Source organism: Chaetura pelagica, unplaced genomic scaffold (assembly GCF_000747805.2).
Source record: "Chaetura pelagica isolate M959 unplaced genomic scaffold, ChaPel_1.0 scaffold966, whole genome shotgun sequence".
NCBI classification, from domain to species: Eukaryota; Metazoa; Chordata; class Aves; order Apodiformes; family Apodidae; genus Chaetura; species Chaetura pelagica.
Genome location: NW_009953727.1, coordinates 66,178 through 87,664, shown reverse-complemented (window position 1 = coordinate 87,664; position 21,487 = coordinate 66,178). Strand labels below are relative to the sequence as shown.

General features: G+C 52.2%; 2 protein-coding genes across 2 annotated transcripts; both read right to left on the bottom strand.

Annotated features, from left to right (window-relative positions):
- Positions 1–2,915: 2,915 nt before the first annotated feature.
- On the bottom strand, positions 2,916–6,820 carry LOC104391434 (keratin, type II cytoskeletal 6C-like). Its single transcript, XM_010000708.1, has 10 exons — positions 6,460–6,820; positions 6,158–6,366; positions 5,193–5,407; positions 4,941–5,001; positions 4,683–4,778; positions 4,351–4,515; positions 4,108–4,233; positions 3,663–3,883; positions 3,345–3,379; positions 2,916–3,238 (listed from the first exon to the last, which is right to left on the bottom strand). The coding sequence occupies exons 1-10, from the start codon at positions 6,818–6,820 to the stop codon at positions 2,916–2,918; spliced, it is 1,812 nt and encodes a 603-aa protein (XP_009999010.1).
- Positions 6,821–12,076: 5,256 nt separating this feature from the next.
- LOC104391433 (keratin, type II cytoskeletal 6C-like) lies at positions 12,077–16,498 on the bottom strand. The gene is made up of 10 exons (XM_010000707.1): positions 16,189–16,498; positions 15,842–16,104; positions 14,978–15,192; positions 14,665–14,725; positions 14,327–14,422; positions 13,995–14,159; positions 13,387–13,518; positions 12,964–13,178; positions 12,506–12,540; positions 12,077–12,399 (listed from the first exon to the last, which is right to left on the bottom strand). The coding sequence occupies exons 1-10, from the start codon at positions 16,496–16,498 to the stop codon at positions 12,077–12,079; spliced, it is 1,815 nt and encodes a 604-aa protein (XP_009999009.1).
- Positions 16,499–21,487: the final 4,989 nt, after the last annotated feature.

Genomic DNA, 21,487 nt, shown 5'->3' with positions numbered 1-21,487 from the left:
CTGAGAGAGTTGAGGCTGCTCAGCCTGGAGAGGAGAAGGCTCCACGGACACCTCGTAGTGGCCTTCCAGCACCTGAGGAGGGTCTACAGGAAAGCCAGGGAGGGACTTTGTCTCTTCTCACAGCCTCCCCCAGGCTGCCCAATGCCTAGAGATGCCTTTCTGGGCAGGCAGAGGGACTCAGTTCTAACATCCCACGTGGCGGCTCCATAACGAGGGGGAAGATCTGCCAAGTCAGCCAGATGCCTGGATGCTGACCACACTCTGCACCTACAGATAAGACGCCCACATTGAGTCACGCTGACGTCTTCAGACAAGATGTGAAGATTACACCAACCCCAGAGTCACTGCAGCCTCCTCCAGCTGAGGCTCCATCCCCAGCCCGGGCTCCAGACGCTCCTTCAGATCTCTTGCACAAGGAGCTGGGGCAGCAAAGCATCAGCACCAGCAAAAGTGTCAGCGCTGCAGAAGGTGCAGATGGAGCCCAAGCCAGGCTGCAGCTCTGCAGCTCCCCCAGCACAGAGGTCCTGGCAGCCCCACGAGGGTGTCCCAACAGCTCCAGCTGCAAGGCTGGCAGCTCTGGGGAGACAAAGACAACTCTCCACAGAAAACTCTCCACCAGGACAGCTCTACACCACGACATCTCTACAGCAGGACCATTCCCTGCAGACCAGAAGGTGACACAGGGATGTGCCAGTCTCCCAGTGTAGAGACATTCCAGAGGAGACTTGGCAGTGGAGAGATGTTGCTTCCTGGCACCAGGCTCCCCACTGGGAAGCTGGGACTGAGCACAGGCTTAAGATGGAGAACAAAACCAGGCGACTCTTGCCCCTGGCCAAACCCCGGTGTGTAGTGATAGAATGAGGAGTAATGTCTTCAAACTGGAGAAGGAGAGATTTAGATTAGACATGAGGAGGAAGTTCTCCCCTGGGAGGGTGGGGAGACCCGCTTCAAGGCTCTTCTGAGAGCCCTGTAACCAGGATCAAGCCCAGAGGGGGCCAAAAGATGCTCAGAGGGCTGGAGCACCTCTCCTGTGAAGGAAGGCTGGGAGACCTGGGCTTGTTCAGCCTGGGCAGGAGAAGGTTTCCAGGAGACCTCATAGCAGCCTGCCATTTCCTGAAGAGGACCTACAGAAAAGCTGGGAAGGGACTTCTTGCCACAGTGTGTAGTGATAGGATGAGGAGTAATGTATTTAAACTGGAGGAGGGGAGATTTTGATGAGACATGAGGAGGAAATTCTTTCCTGTGAGGGTGGGGAGACAGTAGGAACCCAGAGAAGCTGTGACTGCCCCATCCCTGGAAGTGCTCAAGGGCAGCTTGAATGGAGCTTGGAGCAACCTGGGCTGGTGGTAGGAGTCCCTGCCCATGCAGAGGGGTTGGATCTAGATGATCTTGAAGGTTCCTTCCCACCCAAACCATTCCATGATCCTCTCCTTTCCTGCTGCCTTGCCTGGCCCTCTTCCAACGTCTGCAGCTTCCTGACCTGCCACGGGGACACCGGCAGCTCTCAACAGGTTGTTGTGGGACGTTTCAGCCACAACTGAAAGCGGTTTCTGTCTCTTTGATCTCTTCTTGTGGTGGGGGACCTGAAGCACACATCAAACACCAACTTTCTTCTCCCAGTTGCTCTCTTCAACCTAGACCAGAGCTCTTCCACTTGATCTCCAAGTACAGAGAACACCCTGGGGATCTTCTCCGTCTTTTCCAGGGACCCAACGTGTACCTGGCCCCCAAGGTCCAGGATACCTCCTGCCATCCCTGCTCCCACTGCTGGGCAGTGAAGGGCAGGATGAGCCCATGGTTCTTAAGCACCCCTGGTGCTCACAGGGTGCTGAGCTGTGTGCCCTGCCCAGCCAAGCCTAGTGTGCACCAGCCGCTTGGCCAGTGACCATGTCCTGCTTCCACGTAGCTGCAAATCTGCTCTCCACCTCTGCCCACAAGGCCACAGCCTTCTCCTTCACCTGCCATGTCCCAAAGCCTGCTCCACTGGCAGATGATGAGCAGGGACTGTCAGGTGCAGGTGCTCAACCCGCTTGGTTGGTCCAGGGGCCAAGCAGTGAACACTGGGACAGTTCCCCAGACCCACCTGCGCTGCGGCACGAGGTTTGAGTGGAACTTCCAGAACCCCCATTCCCGACATGGCTCCTGCTTTCAGACACTCGTGGAGGAGAGGCAAGAGGCATCACCCATGCTTGGACACCTGCCTGACTCTCTCCATACACCCCTCAGTTGCCTTAAAGCTCAGTCACGACACACTGAGCAAAACAACCCACCCCTTCCCACCACGATGCTCCTCCAACAGCAAAAACCACCTTGCCCGGAGGGGGCTTCCAAAGCAAAGACACTAAGACATTTTCCCCCCTGGGGCAGTGGCTCCCACTGGCCACCTGCCCAGAAGATGCTCCCTCCCCAGCTGTGCCAAGGGACGAGTCCTGCCTGCCCCACACCCACCCTTCTCCCACGCTGGCACAGGTAAAAGAATGAGGTCCTGCAAGAAGAAGCACCCCAGGAACATGACCACAGAGCAGAGGACATAAGACAGATGAGCAAAGAGAAGTTTTATACACATTTGCCGTCAGGCAGCCAGAAATGTACAACCCAGTGAGAGAGGCAGAGCAGTTCCCTCCTGCCAACCAGCCCTCGGGCCGGGCAGCCACCAGTGAGACTTGTCTTGGCTCAGATGGTGACTCCATCCCAGGGCTGGGGCTGACGAGCAGCTGGCCAGGGCTGCTGCCACTGGGACCCGGTGGTGCTGCCAGAGCCCCTTGCTAGGGCTGAGCCCCTGGGTGAGCTGGTGCGTGCTGAGGGACACAGTTCATGTTGCTGCAGAACGTGGGAGCTGGGCTAAGGAGGAGGCTGGGCTGCTGCCAGGAGAAGAGAGGAGATGATGCTTTCCTTTGCCAGGCTGGCTCTGGGGCTCAGAATCGCACTCCTGAAGACTTGACGGAGGTGGTGGTGACACATCTGCGCACGGAGGACGATCCCCCTCCGGAGCTGAAGTTGCCACCTCCAGAGACACACATCCTCCCGCTGCCCGAGGAGAAGCCCCCGCTGTACATCCCTCCCCCCATCCCACAGCTGCCTCCTCCAAAGCTGCCTCCTCCAAAGCTGACTCCTCCAATGCTGCCTCCAACTCCACAGCTGCCTCCTCCCATTCCTCCGCCCATGCCGCTGCCGCCTCCGAAGCCTCCTCCCATGCCTCCTCTGCCTCCAGAGATGGTGGTGGTCCTGCCGACCACAGCTGGAGGAGAAGCACAAGTTACATACCTGCTGGCCCCTGGGAGGCTGCAGCTCCAAAAAGATGTGGCCTGTCAGCAGGCCACCAGGACAGAGACACAGATACTTACAGACGTTGACGTTGGACATGCCGTCGTTGCACAGCCTGTGAGGGAAAACAGGAGCAGTTAATCCAAGGGGAAGAACACGCTCCTCCAGTTGAGAATTTCCCTTTTTTTAGAAGGTTTTTTACACTTCTCTTCCTTAATATCATGATTATTCTTTAAAATAAATCAGCAGCCTTGAACCTAACATTCTATGAACAGTGCAGAAAACATAGTGAAGACTGGTAATCAGAGCAGGAGAGACATGTAATTTATCTTTAGAACATGGGCAAGGATTTACCCACACAATAAAATCTGTTAAGAATTTGGACACAGGACAGGTACCTGTTCTCCTCCCCTTCCAGCAGCTTCCTGTACATGGCGATCTCAACATCCAGAGCAATCTTGATGTTCAGCAGCTCCTGGTACTCCTTCAGCAAGCGAGCCAGCTCCTCCTTGTCCTTGCTCAGGGCACATTCCAGCTCCTCCAGCTTCCTCCTGGCATCTTTCAGGGCCATCTCGCCCCGCTCCTCGGCCTCAGCAATAGCTGCCTGCAGCTGCTGGTTCTGAGAAAAAGAAAAGCTGTTGCTTGGGTCCCTTCTGCACATCCTCCACTGGAGCAGTGCCTGGAGCACAAAATGGATGGACAACAGGCAGGAACCATCCACCTCATCCAAAGGACCTGAGTTCCAATGACTGCGTTCCCCTCACCCTTCCCCTGGCACACCACCCAGCTCAGCTGGGACACAGCTCAATGTCACCACCCAACAAGGTGCTGAGGAGCCCCTACCTGCTTCTTCACGTTCTCAATCTCAGCCCGCAGCCTCTGGACATTCCTGGTCAGCTCCTGGATCTCTATCTTGGTGTTGCGGAGGTTGTCCCCATGCCTGCCAGCAGTGCTCTGCAGCTCTTCATACTGACCACACAGACACAAAGCAACCCATCAGTGTCACTCAGACAGCTCCTTCTCCATGGCCAGGGAGGCAGCCAACAGCACAGACTGTCCAAGCACCTTGAGCACTCCCCAACTCACCCTGCTCTGGTACCAAGCCTCAGCTTCAGCTCTGCTGCTCTGGGCGATCTGCTCGTACTGGCGCCTGACCTCCTCGATGATGCTGTCCAGGTCCAGGTGGCGGTTGTTGTCCATGGACACCACCACAGACAGGTCCCGGCTGATCGTCTGCATCTGGGCCAGTTCCTGCAACCAACACCCAAGTCCTCCTCACCCTCTCAGCAGGGCAGCCAAGAGCAGCAACTCCAAGCAGCCTCTCCACACCAAACCCACAGGGTCACCCAGGACAACCTCAGTGTCTTTGCCCACCACCTGCCTCATGGCACCTCCAGCCAGCCCAGGATAGCTCTTACCTCCTCGTACATGCACCTCAGGAAGTTGATTTCGTCCGTCAGAGCTCCCACCTTGGCTTCCAACTCTACTTTAGTCATGTAGGCACAGTCCACATCCTAAAGGAGAGACGACACAGAGAAACAACAGCTTCACCCCATTCCAGAAGAGCTGTTGGCAGCCAACACATCCTGTTGGAAGCTATTCTTCTTGGTGCTGCCTCCTTCCAAGTCTTTGCAGCCTATTCCCCCACACGCTCCTCCCATGCCCCTGGGACTCACCTTCTTGAGCACCACAAACTCATTCTCAGCAGCCGTGCGCCTGTTGATCTCTTCTTCATACCTGTTAGGGGGACAAGACAAGATGAGGCTCTTGGGCTGCTCCTCAGCCAAGCACTGGGACCCCACTTCCCTCCTGGGCAGCCTGAGTACTCTTTCTACAGAGCTCCAGAGCAGAGGGAAGACACTGTGGAGATCTCCAATCTGGCCTGGCTCACTAGGCCTCCCCTCTCCTTGGTCTGTCTCTACACTTACTTGCACTTGTAATCCTCCACGTACTGACGCATGTTCTGCAGCTCCGACTCCAGCTGGCCCCTCTGAGCCAAGATGGCCTCCAGCTTTCTCCTCAGGTTCTGGATGTAATTTTCAAAGATGACATCGAGGTTCTTCCTTGGCCCGGAAGGCCCTTGCTGTTGGAGGAGCTCCCACTTGGTGGAGAGGACCTTGTTCTGTTGCTCCAAGAAGCGGACCTGCAAGCCCAAAATGTGGTGTGAGATAGTCCCTCATGAAGACCTCACCCTGCTCCAACCTTGGTCTCAGCAGGGAGGCCAAGGGAATAATTCCCCAAATCTCCAGCTATGGCTCATTCAAACATCCAAGCTCCTAATGTGTCTGGGAAGCATTAATAAATTTTGAGTCATTCTGAACTTCTTGCTTTGGGACAAGAAGTTCTTGCCAACAGAAAACACCATCCCTGTCTTCACCACATCAGGCTCTCATGCTGCATGACCTGTGCTGTTGTCAGCTCAAAAAAGCAATTTTCTTCTTCTAACTGTGCATAAATTCTCTTACAGGAGGCCTCGTGTTTCTTTGGTTTCTATTTAAAATTAAAATAATCCAAGAGTTTTGGAAGGACATTTAACCCTCCTAAGTTTATAGAAGCATTGCCGTGGAAAAAAAGCACCGTAATGAGAACTCTGAGGACAAGTAAATTTATGATGATGACTTTACCCTGAATCACTCAAAATTAGGCTCTAGAGATGCCTCAGCAAGAGAATCTGCAGAAAGTCCAGCCAATAGTCTCTTTAATCTTCCACTAGCTTGGAAACTTCGTCTGCTGGTTGGTCTTACTTCATAAGAGCTTAATAACTCCTGGCTGCTCAGGCATCGCTCCTGCGGACTCTAACAAGTGGTTGTTGGCAACAAAAACTTTCCCTTTCACACCCCAGGAGCAGCATTTGTGGCTCTTGCCTCCAACGAGCATGGTCCTAAAGTCTCACCTTGTCAATGAAGGAGGCAAACTGGTTGTTGAGGATCTTGATCTGCTCCTTCTCCTGGTTTTTCACTTGTTGGATCTGGGGGTCAATCTCAACATGGACCGGTCGCAGAAGGGTCGGGTCAACTTGCACTGGTTGGATGCCTCCAGGGAAGCCAGAGCCACCAAAGCCACCAATTCCTCCACCTATTCCTCCACCAAAACCACCCATTCCTCCACCACCCATTCCACCACCACCCATTCCTCCACCAAAGCCAGCGATTCCTCCACCTATTCCTCCACCAAAACCACCCATTCCTCCACCACCCATTCCACCACCACCCATTCCTCCACCAAAGCCAGCGATTCCTCCACCTATTCCTCCACCAAAACCACCCATTCCTCCTCCGTAGCCTCCACCAAAGCCACCCATCCTGCCTCCGTAGCCTCCACCACTGTAGCATCCACCCACAGCAATTCTTCTGCTGCCACCCAGGCTATGGAGGCTTCTGCTGCTATAGCCTACACAGTGTCCACCTCCTCCACCTCCCCTGGATGAGGAGTATGAACTGTAACTGATCTTGCTTCTGCCACCTCCTCCTCCAAAACCACCACCGATGGCAGAACAAGAGCTGTAGCCCCTTCTACCCCCTCCTCCAAAGCTTCTGCAGACAGACTGCCGAGACATGGTGGCTTCTTCCAAGCAGAGTAAAAATCAAGAAGATCAGAAAGACCCACAGAGCTGTGCTGCAAGGAGATGAGCGCAGAGAGAAGTGTGCCCAGTCTTCTCTGGCTCCACAGTACCAGACACTCCCTTTTATTCACTTTTGGAGGTGGGCTGGGGCAGCTTGGGTGTGAAGGTGGAAACCAATTTTATTTTCATCATCTTGGTGTTGTTGACAGATTCTCAGTTGAGCCTTACCATATTTGGGCCTGCCTAGAAACACACCCTGCAATATAGAAGTGAATAAAAGAACAAGAACATTGAGGCAGGTCTCAGTGACTAACTGGACTCTTGCATCTTTGTGACACTTAGAATTGTTCTTCCACAGTAATGCCCTTTTCTGCAGCCCCCTCATTGGGTTTCCAGCCTTCATTAATGGTTCCAAATAATTCTAGATACAGATCTTCCTGATCAAAGCTCCACGGGAATAATTTTTTATTAAATCCCAGCTATAATATAGCTTTCACAATTCCATAAACACACCCTAAATCCCCTTTTTATATGTTGAGCCGCCTTTGGCATTTTACAGGAAGTTTCCCAACCTTGAATGGGAACTGAAATTTTAAGAGACTCAGCATATTCTGCTGGTAGAAAGGAAAAACATCTCGTTGGAGTGTGCGTGGTGTCGCTTTGAATGGGAGTGTCTTCTACCTGAGGATTAAATTCCCTGCAATCTTCCCAAATCTGTGACAACCAGCTGGGACCTGGGATGATGCTGGAGCAAAGGGAACAAGACAACCTGAGTCACTGAACTCCTTCTCTGAGCTCTTCTGAGGGTAACGGGGAACAACCTGTGGAGGAACAATGGGACCTGTTGGGCAGCTGCTTTGGTGACCACGACTGGAGACAAACAGACAAGCACTGGGGAAGCAGAAAGACAGATGGACAATTGGGTGAGGGGTTCCTGCTGCTCTGCTCAGATAGGTGCTGCTGACCTCGTGTTTACCTGGTTATGTGCAAAGATGAGACAACTGGAGTGGGAAAACCTACTGAGAAGTGGAGCTGTTACAACGTCTAAGGCACAGTATATTCTCTTGATTTCTAATACTCTGTGGAGAAAAAAACAACTTATTTTATAAATGCACTCTGTAGTATGTCTCTGTAATAAAGAAGCCCATTTTCTGACTGCCTGTAAATGAAATTGTAAGTAATTATAATGTTCAGGATGAAAAAAGAAACTGCACAATGAAACTGATGTGCAGCATCCTAAAGAAACTAGATTGTAGGTGCTGGTTAAAAAGAAAATTAGGTCTGCAGGTACTATTTTAAAGGCATAATGAGGGTATTATTTATTTGGATGTTATCACTAAAATCTATATTTAAGTTCATGAGCGAAATGCACAAAGACTTTTCACATTCTCTTTATATAATAGCCAGCACCAGTAATCAAAAACTGACAGAGTAAAAATATATTACAGCCCTTCAAAAGACTAACGAAAATGAATTTAAGGTCATCGAAAAGACCTACATATGAACACAAACATTCATAAGGAATTTCCACAGTTTCCTCTAAGACTTGTGCAACTCACCTGACGTTTGACAACGTCAGCCTGCAGGCAGCAGCACTTCAAAGACTCTGAAAAACCCGCCCAGAGAATCACTTGCAGAAGCCACCAGAGGCATCAAAGACAGAAACCTCGGTGTCTGTCACTGAGAGGGAGGCTGCTGGACACCACAGCTCATGCTGGAACAGGGCGTAGAGGGGTGGAGAACATAACCCTTGAGGGACACAAGTCATGGTTGGATGAGGGTTATCCTGCCCCTGAGGGACAAAAGTCACAGCTGGCCGAGGGTTATCCAGATGTGTGTGGCCTGCCCTCTCGGAGCTGCAGCTGGAGAACAGGCAGCTGTCCCTACAGCAGGCAGGGGACACTTTCCCTTTCTAAGGCAGCTGGAAGGAAGAGCATCTGCCAAGAAGGAGAGTCGAGGGAGGGGATTTGGCCCCTCTACTCCACTCTGTTGAGACCCCACCTGGAGTGCTGTGTCCAGTTCTGGAGCCCCCAACACAGGAAGGAAATAGACCTTTTGGAGCAAGTCCAGAGGGGACCACGAAGATGCTCAGAGGGCTGGAGCAGCTCTCCTACGAAGACGGGCTGAGAGAGTTGAGGCTGCTCAGCCTGGAGAGGAGAAGGCTCCACGGACACCTCGTAGTGGCCTTCCAGCACCTGAGGAGGGTCTACAGGAAAGCCAGGGAGGGACTTTGTCTCTTCTCACAGCCTCCCCCAGGCTGCCCAATGCCTAGAGATGCCTTTCTGGGCAGGCAGAGGGACTCAGTTCTAACATCCCACGTGGCGGCTCCATAACGAGGGGGAAGATCTGCCAAGTCAGCCAGATGCCTGGATGCTGACCACACTCTGCACCTACAGATAAGACGCCCACATTGAGTCACGCTGACGTCTTCAGACAAGATGTGAAGATTACACCAACCCCAGAGTCACTGCAGCCTCCTCCAGCTGAGGCTCCATCCCCAGCCCGGGCTCCAGACGCTCCTTCAGATCTCTTGCACAAGGAGCTGGGGCAGCAAAGCATCAGCACCAGCAAAAGTGTCAGCGCTGCAGAAGGTGCAGATGGAGCCCAAGCCAGGCTGCAGCTCTGCAGCTCCCCCAGCACAGAGGTCCTGGCAGCCCCACGAGGGTGTCCCAACAGCTCCAGCTGCAAGGCTGGCAGCTCTGGGGAGACAAAGACAACTCTCCACAGAAAACTCTCCACCAGGACAGCTCTACACCACGACATCTCTACAGCAGGACCATTCCCTGCAGACCAGAAGGTGACACAGGGATGTGCCAGTCTCCCAGTGTAGAGACATTCCAGAGGAGACTTGGCAGTGGAGAGATGTTGCTTCCTGGCACCAGGCTCCCCACTGGGAAGCTGGGACTGAGCACAGGCTTAAGATGGAGAACAAAACCAGGCGACTCTTGCCCCAGGTGAGATCCCAAAGTGCTCTTGGCCCAGCCCCAGCTTCTCACAGCCATGGCCTTCTCCTCATCTGCTGCTTGGGCCATCCCAGCCACCTTCCCCAGCTCCTGAACACTGCTGCTGGGTTTCAAGGCTTCAAGGCTCTTCTGAGAGCCCTGTAACCAGGATCAAGCCCAGAGGGGGCCAAAAGATGCTCAGAGGGCTGGAGCACCTCTCCTGTGAAGGAAGGCTGGGAGACCTGGGCTTGTTCAGCCTGGGCAGGAGAAGGTTTCCAGGAGACCTCATAGCAGCCTGCCATTTCCTGAAGAGGACCTACAGAAAAGCTGGGAAGGGACTTCTTGCCACAGTGTGTAGTGATAGGATGAGGAGTAATGTATTTAAACTGGAGGAGGGGAGATTTTGATGAGACATGAGGAGGAAATTCTTTCCTGTGAGGGTGGGGAGACAGTAGGAACCCAGAGAAGCTGTGACTGCCCCATCCCTGGAAGTGCTCAAGGGCAGCTTGAATGGAGCTTGGAGCAACCTGGGCTGGTGGTAGGAGTCCCTGCCCATGCAGAGGGGTTGGATCTAGATGATCTTGAAGGTTCCTTCCCACCCAAACCATTCCATGATTCTCTCCTTTCCTGCTGCCTTGCCTGGACCTCTTCCAACGTCTGCAGCTTCCTGACCTGCCACGGGGACACCGGCAGCTCTCAACAGGTTGTTGTGGGACGTTTCAGCCACAACTGAAAGCGGTTTCTGTCTCTTTGATCTCTTCTTGTGGTGGGGGACCTGAAGCACACATCAAACACCAACTTTCTTCTCCCAGTTGCTCTCTTCAACCTAGACCAGAGCTCTTCCACTTGATCTCCAAGTACAGAGAACACCCTGGGGATCTTCTCCGTCTTTTCCAGGGACCCAACGTGTACCTGGCCCCCAAGGTCCAGGATACCTCCTGCCATCCCTGCTCCCACTGCTGGGCAGTGAAGGGCAGGATGAGCCCATGGTTCTTAAGCACCCCTGGTGCTCACAGGGTGCTGAGCTGTGTGCCCTGCCCAGCCAAGCCTAGTGTGCACCAGCCGCTTGGCCAGTGACCATGTCCTGCTTCCACGTAGCTGCAAATCTGCTCTCCACCTCTGCCCACAAGGCCACAGCCTTCTCCTTCACCTGCCATGTCCCAAAGCCTGCTCCACTGGCAGATGATGAGCAGGGACTGTCAGGGGCAGGGGCTCAAACCGCCTGGGTCGTCCCGGGGGCCCTGCGCTGCGGCACGAGGTTTGAGTGGAACTTCCAGAACCCCCATTCCCGACATGGCTCCTGCTTTCAGACACTCGTGGAGGAGAGGCAAGAGGCATCACCCATGCTTGGACACCTGCCTGACTCTCTCCATACACCCCTCAGTTGCCTCAAAGCTCAGTCACGACACACTGAGCAAAACAACCCACCCCTTCCCACCACGATGCTCCTCCAACAGCAAAAACCACCTTGCCCGGAAGGAGCTTCCAAAGCAAAGACACTAAGACGTTGGGAATGTTCTCTGCAATTTATTGAGAATGGCAACATCCCAAGCAAGTAGGACATCCCACAAACAGAAGAGGAAGGGAGCAGGGACAGTACATCTCGTTCCATGGCACAGGGGGCCTGGCACTGAAGAGCAAGCGCTGTGCTCCTGAGAAGTCCACGTGTGCGTGAGATGCCACCAGCGGCCACGGAGAACAAGGAGAAGTGGAACTGGAAGCCACAGCTCCAGAGGGAGCTCCTGCCTGGGGCAACCTGGAGCTACAAGTTGAGCAAACCTGCTAGGTGTTCCCCCTGGGGCAGTGGCTCCCACTGGCCACCTGCCCAGAAGATGCTCCCTCCCCAGCTGTGCCAAGGGACGAGTCCTGCCTGCCCCACACCCACCCTTCTCCCACACTGGCACAGGTAAAAGAATGAGGTCCTGCAAGAAGAAGCACCCCAGGAACATGGCCACAGAGCAGAGGACATAAGACAGATGAGCAAAGAGAAGTTTTATACACATTTGCCGTCAGTCAGCCAGAAATGTACAACCCAGTGAGAGAGGCAGAGCAGTTCCCTCCTGCCAACCAGCCCTCGGGCCGGGCAGGGTGTGGGGTTGCGGACCCGCGGGGCGTGGCTACTGCCACTGGGACCCGGTGGTGCCGCCAGAGCCCCTTGCTGGGGCTGAGCCCCTGGGTGAGCTGGTGCGTGCTGAGGGACACAGTTCATGTTGCTGCAGAACGTGGGAGCTGGGCTAAGGAGGAGGCTGGGCTGCTGCCAGGAGAAGAGAGGAGATGATGCTTTCCTTTGCCAGGCTGGCTCTGGGGCTCAGAATCGCACTCCTGAAGACTTGACGGAGGTGGTGGTGACACATCTGCGCACGGAGGACGATCCCCCTCCGGAGCTGAAGTTGCCACCTCCAGAGACACACATCCTCCCGCTGCCCGAGGAGAAGCCCCCGCTGTACATCCCTCCCCCCATCCCACAGCTGCCTCCTCCAAAGCTGCCTCCTCCAAAGCTGACTCCTCCAATGCTGCCTCCGACTCCACAGCTGCCTCCTCCCATTCCTCCGCCCATGCCGCTGCCGCCTCCGAAGCCTCCTCCCATGCCTCCTCTGCCTCCAGAGATGGTGGTGGTCCTGCCGACCACAGCTGGAGGAGAAGCACAGGTTACATACCTGCTGGCCCCTGGGAGGCTGCAGCTCCAAAAAGATGTGGCCTGTCAGCAGGCCACCAGGACAGAGACACAGATACTTACAGACGTTGACGTTGGACATGCCGTCGTTGCACAGCCTGTGAGGGAAATGGGTAAATGTTAACTCCCCAGCCAAGGAGACCTTGTAATAACTGAGAACTATGTTTTCAGTTTAAAACCATTTTCCCATTCCAGCCTTCCCAGCAACTTTGCTATCACTGAAACATCCAAGGTGGGAAGGCACTGGCAGTTCCTCCTTTCAGTGAGGTTCTACCAGAGTTCAGGTTAATTAAAAAATTTGACCGCAACAGAAATGACTCACAGGTAGTTCTACCACCTGTACTGAGCAGGGTGGCCAAGTGTCAGTCCTGACTACACAACATGTCACCCAGAGGGCCAATAGCCTCATCCACCTATTTACACCAGAGGAGCTGGTTTGCGGTTACCCTGTTAATATATAAAAACTCAAGGTGTCCAGCCCAGATCTCAACACCCTTTCAAATCAGACTTCAGGTGTTTACCTGTTCTCCTCCCCTTCCAGCAGTTTCCTGTACATGGCAATCTCAACATCCAGAGCAATCTTGACATTCAGCAGCTCCTGGTACTCCTTCAGCAAGCGAGCCAGCTCCTCCTTGTCTTTCTGCAGAGCACCTTCCAGCTCTTCCAGTTTTATCCTGGCATCCTTCAGGGCCATCTCACCCCGCTCCTCGGCCTCAGCAATAGCTGCCTGCAGCTGCTGGTTCTGGGGAATTAAAAAGGGCCATTTCACAGATCTAATTTGGTCCCTTAGAGTCAGCCCTCAAGCCCCAAGTGGAGGAATCAAGGGGAAAGAAAGTAACATCTACATAAAGTAAACAAGGAGTGGTTATAGAAACCATTTCTGACCCACACGTGGTCATTTGGGATCCAGCCAGATTCCAGTGTCCCATGAGACACTAACCAACCCCTACCTGCTTCTTCACGTTCTCAATCTCAGCCCGCAGCCTCTGGATGTTCCTGGTCAGCTCCTGGATCTCTATCTTGGTGTTGCGGAGGTTGTCCCCATGCCTGCCAGCAGTGCTCTGCAGCTGCTCATACTGATGGGAGCAAGACAAAGCAAACCTTCAGTGAGACACTCCTGATGCCTGGACAAGGCTTGTCAACAGTTCCATAGCTCACGTGCTGCTACAAGAACTTATCATGTTGGTCATGGATGCCATGGATGTAAAAGATGGTTCTAAGACTCAAATATTATTAGTTTTGAACTTTGAAATTGCTCTTACTCACACAAATAACCATATCTTGGCTTTTCAGAAGCTACTTTGGGCAGACATTCTCTAATTAAGGTACATTTTTAGCCACCTTTACTGAAAGGCTTGTGGTGTGCACCACAGTGAGATTCTCCACACCTGGACCAAAGTGAGACATATCCTGCAAAAGCAACAGTTTCTCTCAAGACCTCCTCGAGTGAGCTCCAGCACCATCAGCTTAAAGAAATGTCATCTCGCCTTGTCCTAAATGATCTGCAAACTCTAGCCAGCACCCCAGGTTCCTTGACTGCTCCTCAACTCACCTGGCTCTGGTACCAAGCCTCAGCTTCAGCTCTGCTGCTCTGGGCGATCTGCTCGTACTGGCGCCTGACCTCCTCGATGATGCTGTCCAGGTCCAGGTGGCGGTTGTTGTCCATGGACACCACCACAGACAGGTCCCGGCTGATCGTCTGCATCTGGGCCAGTTCCTGCAACCAACACCCAAGTCCTCCTCACCCTCTCAGCAGGGCAGCCAAGAGCAGCAACTCCAAGCAGCCTCTCCACACCAAACCCACAGGGTCACCCAGGACAACCTCAGTGTCTTTGCCCACCACCTGCCTCATGGCACCTCCAGCCAGCCCAGGATAGCTCTTACCTCCTCGTACATGCACCTCAGGAAGTTGATTTCGTCCGTCAGAGCTCCCACCTTGGCTTCCAACTCTACTTTAGTCATGTAGGCACTGTCCACATCCTAAAGGAGAGAACATTTTCATATCTGCTTGGAAGTCCTTCAGGACCATGGGAATTACAGGCTGTGCTGCAGGTAACAGCCCTCGTGGTGTTATTCAATTATGCAAATTAAACACAAAGGACTTCAAATCTTAGCCCACACATCCCGCAGTCTCTTCAAATTCCCATTCAAGAGGGAGTCCCCTCAAAGCACAGATAAAAGCCTGATATTCAAGTGATGGTTTCATAGTGCGTGGGACTCACCTTCTTGAGCACCACAAACTCGTTCTCCGCAGATGTGCGCCTGTTGATCTCTTCCTCATACCTATGGAGAGTGAAAACATAAGCTGAGTTTCCCGGTTTTTCCTGCCTAAGGTCACACTAAACAAACAAAATTTTAAAAAATAAAATAAAATGTAAAGGGAAAAAAATAAACAACACAGAATAAAATATTCAGATGACAAAAGCATGTCCACAATTGCTATTGAAATCAGGTGTGTGAAGAAACATACCCCAGGAGATGAAGACTACCAAGCTGATTGAGTTGCTTTCTGGGTCAGTCTGACCCTGCACTTACTTGCTCTTATAATCCTCCACGTATTGCTGCATGTTCTGCAGCTCTGACTCCAGCTGTGCCCTCTGAGCCAAGACAGCGTCCACCTGCCTCCTCAGGTTCTGGATGTAATTTTCAAAGATGGCATCGAGGTTCTTCCTTGGCCCCGAAGGCCCTTGCTGTTGGAGGAGCTCCCACTTGGTGGAGAGGACCTTGTTCTGTTGCTCCAGGAAGCGGACCTGCAAGCCAACACATGGAGGGTCCACCATGAAGTGGGGAAGAGCAGCAGCAGCCAAGGCACCTCCTTCATCACCTTAAAAGGTTCTCCTCTGCAGGATGATGGGGAACCCATTAACTTTTTTTGTTTAAATTTCTGTTGTTGCCTAAACTGCAAGATCAGGGAAAGGAGGAGATTTCTAAAGTCAAGTCAAAGGAGCCTTTAAAGTGACACCAGTTCCAAGTACATTCCCATCCTAGGTAGTGTAGAAATCTTAGATTTCTAGTCTGGATCTCAAAGCCTGGATATTGAGAAGAAAAGAGAAAAAAAACTTGGTTTAGGGAATATTTAGCAGGAGGGTATTTGGAGAGAGAAGGGCAAAGGAGGAGAATTTGTGGCTGAAACCTGCAGATGTTGGAGGCGTTGAGCCTGCTTGCTAGAAGAACCTATTAGTTGAGCCTGGTGCAACAGGCTGGATGAAAGCCCTGAAGACAAAGCTTTGATCTTGCATGGAAGAGAGATTCTCATCTCTTTTTGAGCAGCACTTATTAAAGAGACTCTGCTTAAGCTTCTCAGCCTACTCATATTTAGCTCAAAAGAAGGACATTTCTGCAGAGCTTGAAAGTTCCTCGCAGTTGGACCCTTAATTAGACACAATCCCACCCTCTCACCTTGTCAATGAAAGAGGCAAATTGATTGTTAAGTGTCTTGATCTGTTCTTTTTCGTGGTTTTTGACTTGCTGGATCTGGGGATCAATCTCTACGTGCACTGGCCGTAGAAGCGTTGAGTCAACCTGCACTGGCTGGATTCCAGGGCCACCTCTGCCAGGGCCACCATAGCCAGGCATGCCAAATCCTGGTGCACCATAACCACCCATTCCTCCACCACCCATTCCACCACCACCACCCATTCCTCCACCAAAGCCACCCATTCCTCCACCATAACTACCCATTCCTCCACCAAAGCCACACATTCCACCACCACCCATTCCTCCAAAGCCACCCATTCCTCCTCCACCCATTCCTCCACCAAAGCTGCCTAGTCCTCCGTAGCCTCCACCAAAGCCCCCCATCCTGCCTCCGTAGCCTCCAGCGCCATAACATCCAGCCATGGAAATCCTTCCACTGCCACCCATGTTATGGAGACTCTTGCTGGTGAACCCTCCACAACGTCCACCACCTCCAAATCCCCTGGACACAGAGAATGAGCTGTAGCTGCTCCTGCTTCTGCCGCCACCTCCTCCATAGCCACCAGCAATGGCAGAGCAAGAGCTGTAGCCCCTTCTGCTCCCTCCTCCAAAGCTTCTGCAGACAGACTGCCGAGACATGGTGGCTTCTTCCAACCAAAGTCAAAATCAAGAAGATGAGGAAGATGAAGGGAGATGGGCTGCAAGGAGATGAGAGCAGCAAGAAGGGCAATGAGTCCCTCTGAGCACAGGGCAGGAGATGCTCCCTTTTATCTGTTCCTGCAGGTGGGCTGGGTCTGCATGGGCGTGAAGGAGGAGACAGTTACTGTCTTCATCAGCGTGGCGTGGTTTACAGATTTTCATCTCCAATTTGCCAAACATTGACCCTACCCAGAAACACGCCCTGTAATGCAGGAGAAAATTTTGAGAAGACACAACTGTGTCTATCAAAGGGCAGCAACTGAGGAGTCTCATACTCAGTGGGATAGTAACAGTCTCCCTAGGAGATACCGGTATTCTATTTTTTTTCACCTTTCATCCATGGTGGTTGTTTCCCTGCTTATGTTTATCTCTATTTTGATCTTTCACTCCAAAGCCTCATGGCAGGCAAGAGCTGGGGTTCATGCCAAGTTGTAGCACGGCTTTCACAATTCCCAAAACACACCTATGTTACACCCTTAGTCTTCTTTTTACATGGAAAATTGCCTTTGGCTTTGAGGAGCAGTTTCTCAATCTAGAGACAGGGCTCAGCAAATTGCATTTTGATGAGGCTTGGAGTCTTTTTGATAAGTCAAACCCTACCAGAAATGAGACACTGGAGCAATGGTTGGCACTGGAAATTCATTTATTGTTGGACCAGACTCTCAGTGAAAGGGAGACCTGGAGTCTTTGTGCCAAGACAATTTCAGCACCAGTGAAGAAATGTCATTAATATCACAGATGGGAAATCACTTTGGGATTTTCTGAAGGCTTCAAGACCACAAGAAGAGCCAGAGAATACATCAGGAACCCAGCTGCTGTGGTGGGACAAGCGGACAGACAGTGGGACAGCTCTGAGAGCAGGAGGCAGTAAAACCCTGCTGCCCACCTAACAAACCCTGAAACGATTTAAATGCAATTAGCTGGGGAGAGGATGCTGGAGAGCTGAGCTCATGAAGACACAGGAATGTGGGGATCAGAGGCTACGATAACTCTTACTTGAGGAAATGCATGTTTTTCAGCTGCCTGCCTTCAGGATTAACATGCAAACACCTTCTGGCAGACAGGCACAGCTGTCCTCCTGGGGAGCACCTGTGCAGTCCCCAGTCCTCACAAAGCTCATCTGGAGCCAGTCACCAGGTTTTAGAAAAGCAGAAGCTTGTCAGCTGTGCTCTGCCCCCCTGGATGGGGCCTGGAGCAACCTGGTCTGGTGAGAGGTGTCCCATTCCATAGCAGGGAGGTTGGGACTGGCTGAGCTTTAAGGTCCCTTCCCACCCAAACCATTCCATGAGATTACGATTGTCAGAATGCTCTGGGTTTGATGTCACAGTGGGAACGGATTAGCTCAGGAGCTAAACTTGCAATAATAAGACTATGACCCATCTTGCATTCATACTTTTGTCTTGCTTATCAAATAACAACTGCTGCCTTGTTTTAATTGTTGGGGGGTTTTTTAATTGAGAAATTCTTTTTTTTCATAAGTTTTCCACTTCTTAAAAATTCTGAAGTTCAAATGTCTTTATGACTATTGAGGTGTCTAACTGTGCTGGTAGCTGTCTAACAAGGTTCTCAGAAGTTCCCAGAGGACACAGGCAATTAAGCACTTCTTGAAAATCCACACTAGCAACTCCTGATGTCTTCAGATGTTTAAATGTCTCTAAAAACATCGCCCAGACACTGGTTCCCAAAAATGCCTCAGGACCCAGCCATAATAAGCCACTAAACTGGCATTTCCACTGAAAACCATGACAGTCCCTGCATGGCCTGCTGATCCCACACCCTCCTCAACCCCATCCTGGGTCCTGGATCATGTGGGGAAGCAGATCGGGGGGAGGTGGGGTAAAAATATATACCACAGAATCATTGAAGTCTAGACTGGTTTGGGTTGGAAGGAACCTTAAAGACCATCTAGATCCAACCTCCTGCATGGACAGGGACACCTCCCACCAGTCCAGGTTGCTCCAAGCCCCATCCACTCTGCCCTTCAACACCCCCAGGGATGGGGCATCTACAGGTGGGACAAATTCTGACCCAGCCTGGAACGTCCAGAAGCACAACCTCAAATATCACTGCAACCACGAGCCAAAAGACTTGACAACCCCCCAATCCCTTCTTGGGGCAAAGTCAAGAGCCAGATCCCAGCAACCCTTCCCGTCTGGAGTGGAGGCAAATCATCGCTGGCAGGACCTGGCGGTGCCGGCTCCACGGACCCAGTTGCAAACACGCTCCTGATTTATCAGCCAAACAGATTCCACCAGCACCCGCCACCCGCCAGGCTCAGGAGGGTGCCCAGGGTGTGGAGCTGCTGGAGGTACCATCACATCTACCCACGCGCACAGACCCACACGCATGCGATGGTGCCGCCCCCTGCTTCGCTCTGCATTACCAAATATGTGGTTAATTCTTCCTTTGGGGGGCTGCTGGGGGCTTTTTGTTGGGGTTTTTTTTCTTTTTCTGTGGGCGGGACAACGTGATCAGAACGTTTCCCGTTCCCAGCCCTGCTGGGAGGAGCTGCCTCCAGCAGCACCACATGGAGACCTCAGCGTTTGGGTAACACGGGAGTTGAGTCACGGCTGCGTCTCCAGCCAAGTTTGGGAAATCAACCCAAGCTTCAGAGATCAACATCACCACCAGCTTCAAACCCAACAGGCAGCTTGAGGCCCTGGGAATCTCAAGCAACATCCTGGGACCCAAAACCTTCATGAGGGAAAATTACTTTAAAGATCCCTTCCAACCCAAATTATTCTGTGATTCCATGAAAATAAAGGGGCAGGAATATGGGAAAAGCTGCTCAAGCCTTGGAGGAAAATGCTCATTTTAGCAGCAACTCAGTGTGCACTGAACTTAAGTCTTCAAGCACAGAAAGGGAGAATTCCAGGAGAAAAAGCAAAGCTTTCCATTCCCACACTTCCCTTCAAACTCTTGACATCTGTGTTTTCCCTGTGCTTTACAAAAGACTTTCAAAATGGGCGAAATCATTACAAAATTAAATTAAACTTATTTCAGGCCACGTAAAATATTTTCACTCCCCCAGCAAAAGGCAGAAATGATGTCACCTCTGGGTCCAGCCCGGGAGAATTGCTGGTGCAATCACAGGAACATAAGGCTTTTTGGTGTCTTGTTTGTTTTAGCTACAGCCTCTGTGCACCTTTTGTCTCCTGGTCCTGCCCTGCTGTCAGGAGTTACTTGCTGGAGGCAAGTTTACACAGAGGCAGCTGGGTTGGGGTGGCTGAGGGAAGGTGATGTCTCTTCACTCAGCACCATCTCAGGTCCCTTTACAGCTCCCTGGAGTCTCCAACCATTGCCCAAACCTTCTCCCCATCCCAGCAGGGACATGCCTCTGCTGGCAGCCCTGACATTCCCCAATGGCTGCTCCGTTTCTGTCTCCAGCATTTACAAGCAGGGAACTGGAGCCTGGGATAAATGGAATGACTCACCCGGGTGGCAGAGCCAGTCTGCGGTTGACCAGGGATGTGATTCAAGGTCTCCTGAGCAAAAGGTCAAACCTCACTGGGAGTTTTTTACTCTAAATATACAGCTCATCAAAAATATTCTACTTCTGTGGAGGGGTAGGGCTTGACAGAGGGTTGAGATCTTGCTCTTCCTATGGTCTCACCTTTTGGAGAGGACTTAAAAGCAACTCATGGATCCCTAGCTGGTCCAGCAACAGTAAAAGCTGCAGGGCTGGCTCCAGCATCATGAACACTGAGCAATTAGCTCTGAGTTAGCTGGAGGGGTGATGATCACCCTTCCCACTTCCACACCAGCCATTGTAGGATGCTCCAAAAGCACTGAGGGCTGAGCCATGGGTTTGTCGTGACTGCACCAGCTGTGGGCACCAGAGCAGTGGGAGCACCTTGGAGGACAGGGAAGCACAGCTGGAGGCCAGTGGTGTGCTGGGAGCAGTGGTCAGCCAGAGGGGGGGCAGCTGGGGAATAACCCAAGTTGGCCAAGCAAACAAAGAGCTTGGAAAGATAAACCAGTTGATGGAAGAGAAACTGAGTCTGAAAGTCTGCTCTGATCTAACTGGGCCAACTGCCTCGCTCAACTCAGGAGACCCTGCAGAAGGACAGAGAACAGCCCAGTTCAACCCAGCTGCCTCTGTCCCTCCTCCCACACTGCCAGGAATGGCTCGTTCCCACCAATGCCACTCCAGATCTCCCTGTGTGTCACACTTGGCCAGGTCATCCCATCACCCAGAGCGATTCAGTCACCCTAACCCCCCCTCCCTGCAGACCCCCTTCACCCTCCTGACAAACTAAGTGCCCACGTTTTTGGAGGACAAGGGGTGAGAAGGGCAGGAGATGAGGCCACGTGATTCTTTGGTGCCTTTAAATGCAAACTTCAAAGGTAGGAGAAAGTCAGGGAACACTTCCAGGTCCCAGCAAAAGGGGAGACTTGTTTCAACACGAAACTCTTTGGTCAGAGAGAAAACCACACCAGGTGACTGCCTCAAGTGTTTATTTGGGGGATGCCACATGCCAGAGGAGAAAGGCTGAAGCAAACGAGCACAATTGTTACAAGGAACAGGAAAATCATGAGCAAAACTGCACATTTTACAGCAGCTTTAACGACCGGGGGTGAAACTGCAGATACTGTGCTTAGAAAATAAAAACCAACCAAGAAACCAAACTGCAGCAGGGCAAGAAATGTCTTCATCTGGGACTAGTCACCATGAGGAAATTCTTGTTTTGAAGTTCCAGCCCTGGCTGATGAGCAGCACCAATTAAAGTTGCACCACAGCTGGATCCAGCACGAGATCTTGAAAGGAGCCAAATGTCCCTGCAGGCTTCCCAGGACACAGCACGTGGAGTGACCCTCTGCATGTCCCTGCTGGGACACCTCTCTGGTGGCCCATGCTGCTCTGTAGCCTCATCCCAGCCGTGGCTGGGGCTTTCCCAAGGATGGGCAGGTCCTGCCTCCTGCTGAGTC